Here is a 13,643-nt window from a genome sequence, read left to right as displayed (position 1 = left end):
TTTGATACAAAGAACTTTGTATATGAATAAGTGGCAATGTAGATCTCATGAAAGCTGAACCTACAGGGCTCCTTCCCTTAGAGATGGGGACCATTGACAGTGATCAACACTTCTTTTTACTGGGGTGCAAAGGGTTTCTTTACTCCTTACTAGAAGTGGAACAGTTCCAAGATTGGAATTCAAATAAAAACAAAGATTAAATTCAAAATGATAAAATGCAGGAAACAAATACCTTTGTAGTTTTATACCTGAAAAAAGAAAAAGTCTCTCTCCAGCCCTCATAAATCAGTGAAAGGAAAAAAACCTTAATGCTCCACCTTGTTTCTGTTCACAAGCCAAAATTAACTAGGCTATAAAAATGTGCCTATGTACTAGGAAATCAATCTATGCCTGGGTGAGATTTTTCATTCTACCACCTTGTCTTTCTTATAGCAACATGAAGAGAGGAGGCCAGTTATGGATCTTGTGCTTACTCTACAGTTGCTGCAAGAGCAAAACACCAGTGCAGATAGGTAAGAAAAATCTTCTTATATTCTTTATCTGGCTGTTTATAAACATTAGATGAGGGCTATCTGGCTGTTGGTATAATCTCATACTCAATGCTTTTTCTGTAACAGAAAGGTGCTGGCATTCATATAAAGTTACACCAATTCCCCCTTCAGGGGAGAGCACCACCCCAAAGGTGCCAGTACTGGTGGTGAATACCACCACAAAAAAGCCCTGCTCATACTGCAAATTAAATAAATGAGTGTGTGTGATCCGGCCTCATTTAAGTGCTGTTAAGTTCCATTGGTTTCAGTGGGTGGGAAATAAAACCATTCTTAGCTGTTCCACTGAAATCAGTAGGAGATAAAAATGCACAAATGTGGTTGGATTATGGCCCAGCATTTTAGTTGCATTAAATAAGGTTAATCATTTTGCTACTGCAGTATGAGGGCATCTTCTCAAGCAGTGATTTTTTTTCTAAGGTAACCGAACACAAAATTGGGTACTTTGTGTCAATTGTGCAGGGCCCATGAACATATTATCTGCTTTAGATTCCTCGGAGCAGGGGCCCAGTTCTTTCCAGGTACCCCCTTTCATGTATTTTAAAAGGACAAGCCCTGGTTAATACATACATATACCCTTCACAGTGTGTTTTGTTGTTGTTTGGTCCTTGGGCATCTTTTCTTTAAGAGCCCATGGAACCCCGTGGTAAATGTGAGGATATCACAATGTCATGTAGCCAATCAGATGTGATTGGATTATGACATCTTTAAGGACAATTCAGAGTGGTCAAACATCAGCAATTTAAATTAATATATAAACACATTCACAAGGAGCACTTTAAAATGTTTCAATCTATAAACAGCGTTTACAGGGCCCTAGACAAACTATGTGATTTAATGTGATTTGAGGCCAGTGAGTGGCACCTTAGAGATCAACATGATTTTCAGGGTATAAGCTTTCAAGAGTCAAAACTCTTTTCTTCTCAAAAGCTTATGCCCTGAAAATCTTGTTGGTCTCTAAAGTGCCATGGGACTTCTATGACTTTAGTGTCTGTGTGTGTGTGTGCATGCGTGCGTGTGTGCGTGTGCATGTGCATGTGCGCGACTGCACACACACACACTATTCAATAGAGTGTACAGTCTCTAGAAGTCTAGAATGAATGTTTTACTTACTAGGCATTCAAAGCAAACAATATAAAAATAAAAATAGATGAGCTCTTCAAAAACCCGCCATATGCCAGCATGGCAGCTTTAGAAGATCAGAGTGAACAGATATGGAGATTCTAGAATCTAGTTAGCATCCAGCTTTCCTTCAAGCCAATAGAAAATGCTACTCTTACCTTTTTGGTGCCCCCAAAATCTGGCAACCTGTGAGACTGCCTTGGTTTGCTTAGTGGTGAGACCAGCCCTGACAGAATAAAAACATAATCATAAACTCAACATCAACAACCAATAAAAATTAGTTATACTTGTTCTGTAGAGAGCTGAAAAGTACACAGTTTTGTATTTTATAGCACATTCTCTGGGACACCTGTCTCTCCCTGGCACATTAGTCCTATTTATAAGTCTATGTGACTAGAAGAAAATAAACCTTTAATAAAGCTTCCAAGTTCCTTGTTCTCAGTATTTTACAACCTTCCAGAGTTCAGTGAGCAGGAAAGAAATAATTTTGATTTGACAGATGATATCCTACATTTTGGGGCACGTTTCCTACAAGGAACACATAAGAATACTACAGAACGGTCCCCCTCCCTCTCCCTTACCCCTCTTCCTTGGTTCCATTATTCCAGGTTGGCAAAAAAAACCCACCAAAACCTAGATGCTTAATGAAAATGTGCGGTAGTCACACAGGAATAAGCCCCTCCCTCAAGTCAGCCACATGTGAAGCAAATTCATTGGTTCATTGAGTTCAATCCTGAGAAATTTGGTAAACTCATTTAACTCTTATTAATACCACAGGGACCAACAGTGCAATCCTATTCAGAACTACTCCATACTAAATCCTTGATTTTAATAGTAACAGACAGGAATAACTCTGTATAGGATAGCAAGAGCCAGATCCAGTAGCACCTTAAAGGCCAACTAGATTTCCAGGGTATGAACTTTCAAGAGTCAGTGTTCCTTTCATCAGATACAAGGAGGGGAAAAGCACCCTTTCCACTCCTTGTATTTGCCACCAATGGAGGGGAGCTGCCTGGTACTGGTGACATTGCTGATGAACTGCTGCAGTTGCTGCTGTGGAGAGAGCTCCATTGTCTCAGAGGTGCCTTCAACCAGGCAGGCCAGTCTGGCCACTAGGTCATCCCCTGACTCTAATCCAATGGAAGCGAGGTTTCCTGGAGCTGGTAAGACCAGGGGCAGGGGCTCCTCTGACCCTGAACATGCCCATTTTGACAAGGGGAGGGGTTCACCTCGAAGAGTTGGGACATGAAGTCAGCACTGATATGTCGACGTCTGGCTCACTATGTGATAGAGAACCTAAAGGGGAGAAGCAAGAGAGACCAGTGTAAAACTCTGGGTTTGTGATCTTTCATTTGGTGTAACCACTGCAGCGGGCATGATCTATTACTAAGATGAAAGGATTGTTGGTTAAATAATACTGGAGGGCCTCCGCTACTTAACTGCCAGGGCCTTGAGTTCCACTTTAGCACAGCCTCACTCTGGGTCTTGCAGCTTCTTGCTCAGAAATAGGATGGGGACCTCTTGTTCTTCCTGCTCCAGAGGCAGGACTGCTCCAAGGCTGGTCTTGGAGGCATTAATATAGAATACAGATGGCAGGTCAAATATGGGGGTTCCATGGGACCGTGCTCTGTGTTAGGTGTCCGGAGATCATCAAACACGGCCTCTTGCTTCAGGGTCCACTGAATCTGGTTGGGCATGCCCTTGCCAAAGCAGTTTGTGAAGGGAGTGGCTTTGGTCACAAAGTGGGGGATGGAATGGCTATAGTAACCCAGGAGGCCAAGGAAGTGCTGTAATATGGTGCTTGGTGGCCAGCTGGCTGGCATCCACCAGAGTGCCTACCTTCTGGGGTGGGAGTCTGAGCCACCACTCTCCCACTATGAACCTTAGATATTGGAGCTCTCAGAACCCAATCCAACTCTGCATGGGATTGGCCTTCAGTCCTGCTTGTTGACTGCTTCCAGGTGTTTGCGATGGGAGGTCCAATCTATGCTGAACACAATGAGGTCATTGATGTAGGCCAGAGCGAATGCTTGGCAACCCACCAAGACCTGGTCCACTAGGTGCTGAAAGGTCGTGGCCACCTCATGAAGCTCAAAGAGCTTGTTCTGGTATTGGAAGAGCCCTGGGGGGAGTCATGAATGGGGTAATTCAGAACTCCTGCATTATATCAAGAGCAGACAGGTAGCAAGCCACCCCAAGGACATCGGCTCTTGGCATGGGGTACATATTGAATTGCGCCACCTTGATGAACTCCCTATAATCTATGTAGAAGTATATGCTTTCCTTGGGCTCAGACATCTTGTAGGGCCCTTGCCAAGGATTGTTGCTCACTCCTGGGCAGGTTGTTCAGTGTGCAAGGACCTTATCCACTAAAACAAATGAATGGGCATGGGTGTGGTGGTCATAATAGGTTTTCAGTTGTTTTGGGGCATCCACCAGGGACCGTTGTGCCTCATCTTTGGACCACTTAAGGAGCTCCCTCAACTGGTGCATGTACTCTCTGGTAGGCAGTGCCTCAGCCTCTGGGCCAGTCACCCACTAGTCCTCCACTAGGTCCATGAGCCACTGCAGGCAGTGCCCATACATGTGTTTGAAGGGGCTGAACTGCGCAGAGACCTGCAGGATTTGATGGAGGGTGAAGAGCAGTGGATCTAGGTAGAGGTTCCAATGGTGTTGGTAGTCCTGGGGCAGTTGATGGTCCTGGGGCTTCCCTGAGGATCTGACTAAAGCGTTCCATCAGGCCATCCATTTGGGCATGATAGGCTGAAGTAAAGATCTGGCAGACCCCCAGTGTCTGGCACAGGTGACACATGAAGGTTGCCCTGAATGGGGTTCCCCTGTCCATGAGGACATGGCGGGGGGGGGGGGGAGAAAAAAAACTTTATAAAGGCTTTGGCCACCATGGCAGTGTGTATGGTCTGGAGGGGGATTACCTCGGGGAACCAGGTGGCATATGACCAGCATGAACCAGAAGCCCTGGGAGGTTTGTGGTAGGGGCCTCATGAAATCCATGGCCTCCCAGAGAAAGAGAGTGGGATCAGGGGCCAGTGGAACACATGGAGGCACTCAAGAGGAAGCCCTCTTGCAGACTGTAGAAGACTGACAATGGGCCTTCATGTCAGCTGCCATCGAAGGCCAAAAGAAACTTGGTGGGGCCCTGGTCTCCAGCCCAGGCATGCTTGTGAGCAAACTAGAGAACCTTGGGCTGGAAGGCTCTGGGCACTAAAAGTTACTGCAATTCCCCCAGCCTCCTCAGGGACCTTATGGTGCAGAACCATGCCCCATCCTCCTTCTTAATGCTGGGGAGGCATCCGGCCCAATGAGCATCCTAGACCTGCCCATTGCTTACCACTACAGACTTCTACAGCCTCTGGAAGATAGGATCACTCTCTTGTGCTGCACTGAAGCCAAGGTCTGGTCACTAAGCAGAGCCATCTGGGCCAGCATTTCTTTATCCATCTCAGAGCTAGGGCCCACCTGTGGGTTCTCCTCTTCTTCTTCCTCCCTCCTCAGGATGGCACCAGGGACCAGGTCCTCCTGCAAGAGCTCTGGAAATTTGAATGTGTTACTCTCCAGGAGCACCTTGTATGGTATATCCGGCACCCTGGCCAGTTCCAGAAAATGGGGCACCCCCATAAGTCATGGCGATCTGCACAATGGGCCAGCCGTGTGAGTGCCTGAGGACACAGGTGACTTGGGTTCATTGTTGCACGGGTAGTCCTGGTGGCAGCAGGCAAGCCCAAACTATAAAGTTGGTACTGCGGGAATCGAGGAGGGCCTGCACCAATCGCTCTTGGAGCAGAATGAAGGCTGGGGTACTGGGGTCTTGCCAGGGCTTGCTGATGATGGGAAAATTACCTCTCACTTGATGTTGCACTCCAGAAGTGAAGCACAGCTCCTTTCTAGTAGTTAGTCCTCGGACCAGGGAGCTCTCTCTTCTTGCTGCACCCCGATGCTAGTAGAGGAGCCTGGGTGGCCAGTGCCTGGGGGATCCCACTGAAGTCCATAGTGAGAGGTCGACCATGGTCGTGCTGCAGGGTGTTCCCTCAATGGGCACCTCCTGGTGCTGCCTGTTGGATACTCCCAGTGCATAGGGTTGTCTGGCAGCAGAGCCCTGGGCTGGGTAGCATTCATGGCTCAACTGGCAGTCTTGGTGGTGGCAAAATTCTCCAACAGTGTTGTCAGGTCCTTCAGATTGGCCAGCTTATTCCAGAGTACCCAGGCACTGACCTCTGGAGAGATGAATTGCAGCACCTGCTTGGCCACTATTTTTTATTGTTATAGCTATCTCCCTTGACATCTTGAGTGCAAGCCATCTCGTGGCTAGCTCGTTTAGTTCTGTGACCACCTGTTAAGGATGGTCGCCTCTGCCAGGGATGAGCCTAGAAGTGTTAGCAGAAGGTCTCCTCAGTTTTCTCATATTTGTCCAGGATGGTGGTTTTCAGAATATCGTAATCAGTGACTTATTCCTTGGGTAGGGCACTGAGGATGGCTTGCACTCTTCCCAGTAACATAGGGGCCCAGAATGTATGGTCATTTGGCCTTGGGTTGTGCCATCTCCACCATCCATTCAAAGATTTTGAGGTAGGCTTTGATATCCTCATCGGACCCCAGCTGGGTCAGGGTAAATGCTTTGGGAGGGGGAGCTCTTGGGGTCTCTGTGCCAGCAGCTTGGAGGTCAGCTTCCGACACATGGCAGAGGTATTGAACAAAGAAGACCTGGGCTTTATGCTGCTAGATTACCACATCCCTCACTAGCTTATTCTGCTGCTCCATGAGCCACTGTCAGAATTTGGTTAGATTCATGGCTTCAGCTGCAGGTGGGGCAGTCTGCAGTGTCTCCTCCAATGGGGGGGAGGCTGTCAGGCCTCCACAGGTATGAAGTGAAGCTTGGCTGGCACCCAGTGAGAGAGGCAGGGTGTCCACCTGGGGGGAAAGATGTGCAGAGAGGAGTAAACTATAGTCCCAATATGAGCCACCGAAGTATTGGCCTCTACCTTCCAGGGTTGGAGGCTGGAGGGGCTTGCCCTCCAGGGTGTCCTGTCTGCCAAGGTAGCTTAAGATGTCAGCTTCAGAAAAGGGGAGGAGGGGGGTTTACAGCACCCTTACAGCCTCTCTCTCCTTGGAATGTTGTGGCTTTCTCTCTTGTGTGCTGTCCGGGACTGGATCCAGCTTCCTCCCCAGCCTTCTGTACACCCTGCTCTTTATAGGGCCTCCCTGGCTGACATCTGCTCCCCAGCCACCACTATCTCCCAGGGTCCCTTTCCTCTTTCCTCTTGGGATAAGTATTAGCCCCATAAGCTTACCTTTAGGTTCCAGAAGTCTTCCCTTGTTGTCCTGCTCCTGCCTCTGTCTTCCATGCAGGGCAGGGCTGGCAGATCACGTCCATGCAATATGGCCTGGATGCCACACTTCCATATTCTGGGGAAGGTGCACCCTGGCATGTCAGGGCCGGTGTTGTTTGGGCTCTTCCTGCATCCCATTCATCCTGGCTATCCCTGTCTGTTGAGCCTGCAGGCTTGCCTGCTGCCACTACCCTCTCACTGCCGATGAACCAGCCGGTGCCTGTGGTGTTGCTGCACTACTGTGGCTGCTGCTGCGGAGAGGGCTCCCTCCTTCCAGAAGTGCCTTCATCAGCACAGGCTGTCTTGGCCACTGGGTCATTCTCTGACTCTGGCCTGATGGGAGAGAGGTCTCCTGGAGCCGGTAATTCCAGCAGCAGGGGATCCTCCAGCCCTGGACATCTCCTCAACTTTACATGTCATCAGCTCACTGTGACCCCCCACCTCAGTCCCCTCAGGCAGAGGCTTGGTTGGATAGCAACCAGTCATATGGTGGAATTCAACTGGTCCTGCTGCTTTTGTCTTGCCTCAGCAGTAGCTGCTGGGCTGTTCCAAGCTCTTGTGCCCTCCAGACAGAATGAGGGCATCCCAATTCCAATGAATAAAATTCTAATGAATCTCGTAAGGTACATCTTCCTGAGACATAAAAGATAACAGTGATGCTGAAAGATCCAAATGAAACTTTGCAGAAGAGAATATAGGAGGATAATGTAGTTCCTCAAACTCTGTGTTCTAACACATTCAATTCTGACAGGAGAAAAAGAGGCAAATTAATTTTCATTCTCATATTCCTGGGAGGGACATTCAAAAGCATAATGTACATAAATTCTTGCTGCTCTTGAATGTCTGAGTTGGGCACTGGGATTGAATCATTTCCTCACTTATTTCAGTCTCTTCCACTCAGACCTAGTGCTATATAAATAAATGTTTCCAATGCACTCAATTGTTTTCACCATCTCAATTGCCTTCCACAGTTCAGCGCCCTGCAGTCTCTACAAGTCTATGCTCCACTTGGGGTAATTTCCACTTTCAAACATTTGACCAGGTCAAATTTGACTTCTCTGGAACATGCCAATATGTTTTTGCTTCACACTGTAATGACAGTTATCAGGACTTCAATATCCAGATCAGAAGGAGCGTCAACAATAGGACTGCTGTGTATTTCACTGCTACCATAGATGGAGTGCTTCTGGAGGTGAAAAAATCAGGCATTACAGTAAATGGGAAAAGGTGAGTTTGTTCAAAACTTGTTTATAAAGTTTTGTTTTCTTAAGAAGATATGAAGCTGCCTTATAACTGAGTCAGAAATTCTGTCTAGTTCAGTATTACCAGTTCTGACTGATATCAGTTCTCAAAAGTTCTCAAGAAGAAATAAGACATTCTGTGACCCTTCTTATAGCAGTACCAGGTGTGGTCCAGAGGATGACTTACCAGCCACCTGATTCAATGTTGTAATTCACAGTCTGAGAGGGCATTTCCATAGAGTACATTAGCTTAGAGCTAAGCTACAAGAGACGAATTACACGAGGAGGAGCATGTGAAGGGAGTTGACTCGCAATGTTAGCCAGGAAGGTGAGTTTTAAAAGAGATCGGAAGGTTTTGTCCCTTTCTGTCAGAGGTGAAACTGACAGAGCCTTTGGAAGACAAAGAGGAAATTAACAAACCCTCTGAGTAGTGCTCTCCTGGCTCTGTAGAGAGGGGAAACTGACAAAACCTTCCTATCTCTTTTAAAACTCAGCTTCCCAGCTAACATTGTGACTCCCTTCACGTGGTCCTCCTCATGTAATTCATCTCTTGTAGTTTGGCTCCTAGGGTAATTTAAAAATACCTGTGATATAAAAAATTACCGCCCCCCCCCCCCCGCCAATCAATGGTTAAACAATGAATACTCAAAAGCACTGGAAATGGGTTGCTGGGGCAGGTGATAATACATGCTGATGGAGTCAGTTTTCTTTGGGCATGAGACTTCTACTGAGAAGACACTTTCTGTCAAAGTATTAAGTGGAGTTTGAGAAGCACTTTCTCAGATTTATGAGGCTTCTTTTGCTTCACAGGACAAGAAGGATTTAAACAAATCCACAACTCAGGCATCTGCCCCTTTTTAAGTGGAAACTAGTGCCACAGTTTGAAGTAAGCCCTACCCCACCCCTATTGTATTTCTCTTTGCCCCAAATGAAACTTCTGTTTGGCTCTGGCTTATCATAGACACTTAATTACTATGAATTGTAATATCAACCTCATCTACAAATGCTGTTTCTATTCTGGCTTGACATGCTGGGATACAGAAACCCTTGGGGGGCACCATTATCCATTAATTCCTTGGATACCAAGCTGCCTGTCCAAACTAAATTATGCAAGATCTTGTCAAGATAGTGCCTGCACAGGTTCAGTCTTTTGTAAGTAAGCTGGAGATGTGGTGCATATTTACTTTCTGAGTGAATCAGAAATTGAAATCAAAGTCCAGTACATACCAGAAGGAAAAAGATTGTTCCTTATGTTCAACTGGGAAAACTGAATGTTGAATGCTATGTACCGTAACAAATTAAACTATGCCCCATTAAATAGTTACAGACACTTTTATGAATATATGTGTGTTTCTAGGCAACAAAAATCTTTGTCTCATAGAGGGCTGTTATTTCTCAGACTGAAAGAGACCTCTGTACAACAATAATTGTGTATCACAAAGAACATTAATAGGTGTGTCTTCTTCCATCATTGGAGCACTGTGATCAGAGAAATCCTGCCTGCCAGATATTCCCCTGTTGTAATATAGGAACTCCCCACTGCTCAAGTGAAGTGCTGTTTAGCCTAGTTGCCCTCTGAGGGAATTTAAGTGGTCTGAAATGCCTTGCCTCAAAGTAAGACTTACCAATTTAATACTTGTTTATGGAACTCTTCCACCAATGTGATAAACAACAATTCAATAATCTCCTTATGCCTGGCTGCCACTATTCCTGGATATGCTTAGAGCCAAGGATACCTGCATCCACTTTGGGAAGGAGTATACCTGGCAGTCACCTTGTCTCGGCACTGAGAAAGGAAGGCATGGAGGAGATGGAATAAGTTCTGCCAGCCAGTCCCTTTTCTCACTTTTAGTGCTTTCTGAGCCCCATGACTGGAGACTGTGAATAAATGGCTCATCAAAATTAATTAATAGGTCAATGTTGAGTTTCTTTCAACATGAAATAACTGAGCTGTTTTGTAATGTTTTCTTTTGTGTTTGGTTTTGTTTTAGAATTCTTCTACCCTTCAGCATGAAGAGTGTTCTACTAGAAGACATTTGTGCTTACTTCCAAGTGACCTCCAAACTAGGCTTGATTCTCAAGTGGAATTGGAGTGACACTCTACTAGTATGATGCTCCAGTTAGTTGGATTTATTTTAGCAAGTTTCAGTACTGATAAAATGTGATGGGTAGCCAGTTTTTGCACACTGTACTTTTCTAGCTGTATTATAAACACATATAGGTCATGTGGTAGCAGTATTAATTCTTCTGTAGTACTAATTTGTTTCCTATGGATAACTATCTTTGGCCTTGCTGCTGATTCTGATATTTATCTGAGAAATATCTTGTTGCCTTAAGGTTGCCAACCTCCAGGTGGAGATTTCCCACAATTAACAACTGATCTGCCGACAACAGAAATCAGTTCCCATGGAGAAAATATCTGCTTTTGTGCATGATCTCTATGACATTATACCCCACTAATGTCCCTCCCCTTCCCCAAACCCATCCTTCCCAGGCTTAACTCTCCAAATCTCCAGGAATTTCCCTACTTAGAGTTGGCAAACCTATGCTGCCTAAATAATAAATTAAAGAAGTATTAGTTCCATATTAAAAAAGAAATATAAAGGGAGAAAACACCTTGTGTTTGATTATCTCACTATTTCAGATATTTGTAGATCCATTTCCAAGTGCCAGAGAATATCATCAACTCAGGCTTAAATTTCATGCTAGGCAGTTGTATGCAGCTACAGCTCTGATTATATTTACTTGAAAAAAATCCCCTTCGAATATTTCTTTTTGTCTGCTTCTCTTTTTAGCTAGATTTAGAAGATGCATACATGCAGAAAACATGTGGCCTGTGTGGGAACTATGATGGCAATCAAAAGAATGATTTGATCTTGAATGGTAGGAAGTTTTTTTTATATTATTGGTAATCAATGTATTGGTATTCTGCCCTTCACCCAACGAGCTCAGGACAGCAAACATGGAGGTTATCCCTTTTTATCATCACACATCAGAGACAGTAACTGGCACAAGATCTCTCAGCAATGTTTATAGCTGAGATGAGCTGCACAACTTGCTCTCTCTCTCTCTCTCTCTTTCTCTGTGTGTGTGTGCGTGCGTGCACACATGCATGCACCATTTCCAGTCCAACATGTTGTCAGTTGCACCCCATTGGCTTTCTCATATATATTCCCAGTTGTATAACTATCTTTTCCTATTTGGTGTGTATGAGTGTCAAGCTTTTGCTAAGCACACCCAAAGAGTAACGTTCAGTTCATCTCAACTAAATTATAATTTTTGAAAGTTTACTAAGCAGGATGGCTCCCATGGCAAGATGAAGCCTGTTGCTTACTATTCATTTATCACAGGCAGTAAAATTTCCCTTTTGGCACTGAGATGATTGTAAACAATTGCTCCACCAGAACAGGTTTATTGAACTGTTTACTGGACAAACATTTTCTTACTCATTCTCTTTAAACGGAGGAAAATGTGCATACTGTAATTCACACAAATATTTATTTATTTACAACACCCCTCTATTTAGGATCTCTTTCTATTTACATTATCTATTTGAGATCATAATGTTTTAAGGGACTAAAAAAAATACACCAGTCACAGTTAAGTGTTCTCCAGTTGAGAACCTGAGATAAAGAAGGCTTTTATTACAGGCCCTACATGGTCAGTTCTAATAAGCATGGGGTTTTGCAGGCTTTCATCTACTCCCACGGCAATATGGCAACCTACAAAAAGTAGAAGAGCCAACAGAGGAGTGCCCTGATGTACTTGAAGAAAATAAAGATGGCAGGAAGAACAAATATGCCTCTCGTCAGAAAGATAAATGCAAGAATAAATACGTATGTCACTAGCTTGGTTGTCTGTGCAAAGAAGTGTTCTTTTCATGATTACTTGATACCAGTGTACTATCAGAAAACTACATAGCAAGACACAAGAAACACAAGATTAAGTTAGATAAATTCAAAACTGAAATAGGATATTTTTGAGTTATAGCTCAGCCCAAGTACCTGTTTCAGTATCAAAGTCCAGTCTTATACGATGCGAAGTTAGAGATTTGTCTTTGGTTAGAGAAACTTAATGTCTGAGCTCACTAACATCTTTAACCAGGGGCAGTTAATTTTAGCATAAACTTTTGTAAAATATGGTCTACTTCTTCAGATGCCAGGTAGCAGCTGCCACCAAGCAAATTCATAGACCATTTAATATAGTAGAATTTTATGATGACTCTTTTTTGTTTCTTTTTTTTAGGAAAGGTTTCTGTAATGTGACATTTTTTGCTTATGACCTGAGCATATACCTGAATGATTAACCAGGTTATAAAAGGTTCTACATTAGGAGTTATGTTGGGGCCACACCAAATTTCTGTTCAATATTGGTTGGACTACGGATGGTCGTGTCACTGTACAGAAAAGGACATTTCAGAAGGTGCAGTTTTTTTGACTCTGCACAATGATCTGCATCTGACCAAATGCCCTCTTCTACTGAACTAATAAAGGCATGCAAATAGTGTCCTCCTTTCCATTTGGCTATTCTGCATGCAAGAGCTCCACAGTGTAGGGGAACTTACCCTGTTTCTACTTATTACCCAATTGCTTTAGTGGAGACAATCAGCACTAGGAAAAATGAGCAGACCAAAATTAGGACACTTTATATATTCAACTCATGAATCTTACGCAAATTACACAATATACAAAATGTACATGAATAGTTCTCATACACAAATAAACTTTCTAATGATTATCAAGTGTTTTCATTTAAAGTCCCAACTGAGGCCAAGCCTCGACCGTAATAGCCACAAATCTTTTACTGTCTTTGTTGCGGTAATTTCTTACAAACTCACCCAGTTCTCCACACAGCAAATGATTGCATGTTCCCTGGAATTTAGCCATTTAGCTATGGGGATCAAACAAATCATAGCAAGACATTGGCACTTGGTAGCAGATATTGCAGGGTGCCAAGATTCACTGAAAGTTGGATTTAAGAGAACCAGAAATATAAAGGATCGATTGGTGCACACCCGATTTTTCAAGAGAATGTCAGCATCAAATCTTCCAAAAGGACATTTTCCCTGCGGTAGATGCAGGGTTTGCCCCATGGTGTGGCATAAACAAGATATGGTAAATGATAAGAGGTTGGAGAGATTTGAGTTAAAGGCGTTTTCTACCTGCCAGACTGAAAAAGTTGTTTATGTGATCAAATGCCCGTGTGCCAAGCTATACATTGGCAGCACTATGCGCCCAGTTAAAACACGCATTTCAGAGCACATCTCTAGAATACGTAATAGGGTGATGGAGGCACCATTAGTAGAACACTTTGCCTCTGCACATAGTGGGGAATGTAATTTTCTGTATACCATCTTGCATGTATCTAATGGGAATGAATTGAATACA

At 44.2% G+C, this 13,643-nt stretch overlaps 1 protein-coding gene across 1 annotated transcript in view; it reads left to right on the top strand.

The window, feature by feature from the left end:
* The first annotated feature begins 436 nt into the window (after positions 1-436).
* The window catches only part of LOC129323466 (mucin-5B-like), a 123,714-nt gene continuing 110,507 nt past the window's right edge, over positions 437-13,643 (top strand). Inside the window, exons 1-5 of the mRNA XM_054970005.1 lie at positions 437-512; positions 7,987-8,242; positions 10,248-10,362; positions 11,052-11,139; positions 11,947-12,092. Coding sequence (XP_054825980.1) covers positions 437-512; positions 7,987-8,242; positions 10,248-10,362; positions 11,052-11,139; positions 11,947-12,092 — 681 coding nt within the window. The remainder of the gene's footprint in view (positions 513-7,986; positions 8,243-10,247; positions 10,363-11,051; positions 11,140-11,946; positions 12,093-13,643) is intronic.

The sequence above is a fragment of the Eublepharis macularius genome, chromosome 2 (genome assembly GCF_028583425.1).
Source record: "Eublepharis macularius isolate TG4126 chromosome 2, MPM_Emac_v1.0, whole genome shotgun sequence".
Classification (NCBI taxonomy): domain Eukaryota; kingdom Metazoa; phylum Chordata; class Lepidosauria; order Squamata; family Eublepharidae; genus Eublepharis; species Eublepharis macularius.
Note: the sequence above shows the minus strand (reverse complement) of the source record. Positions and strands in the feature narration are given on the sequence as shown.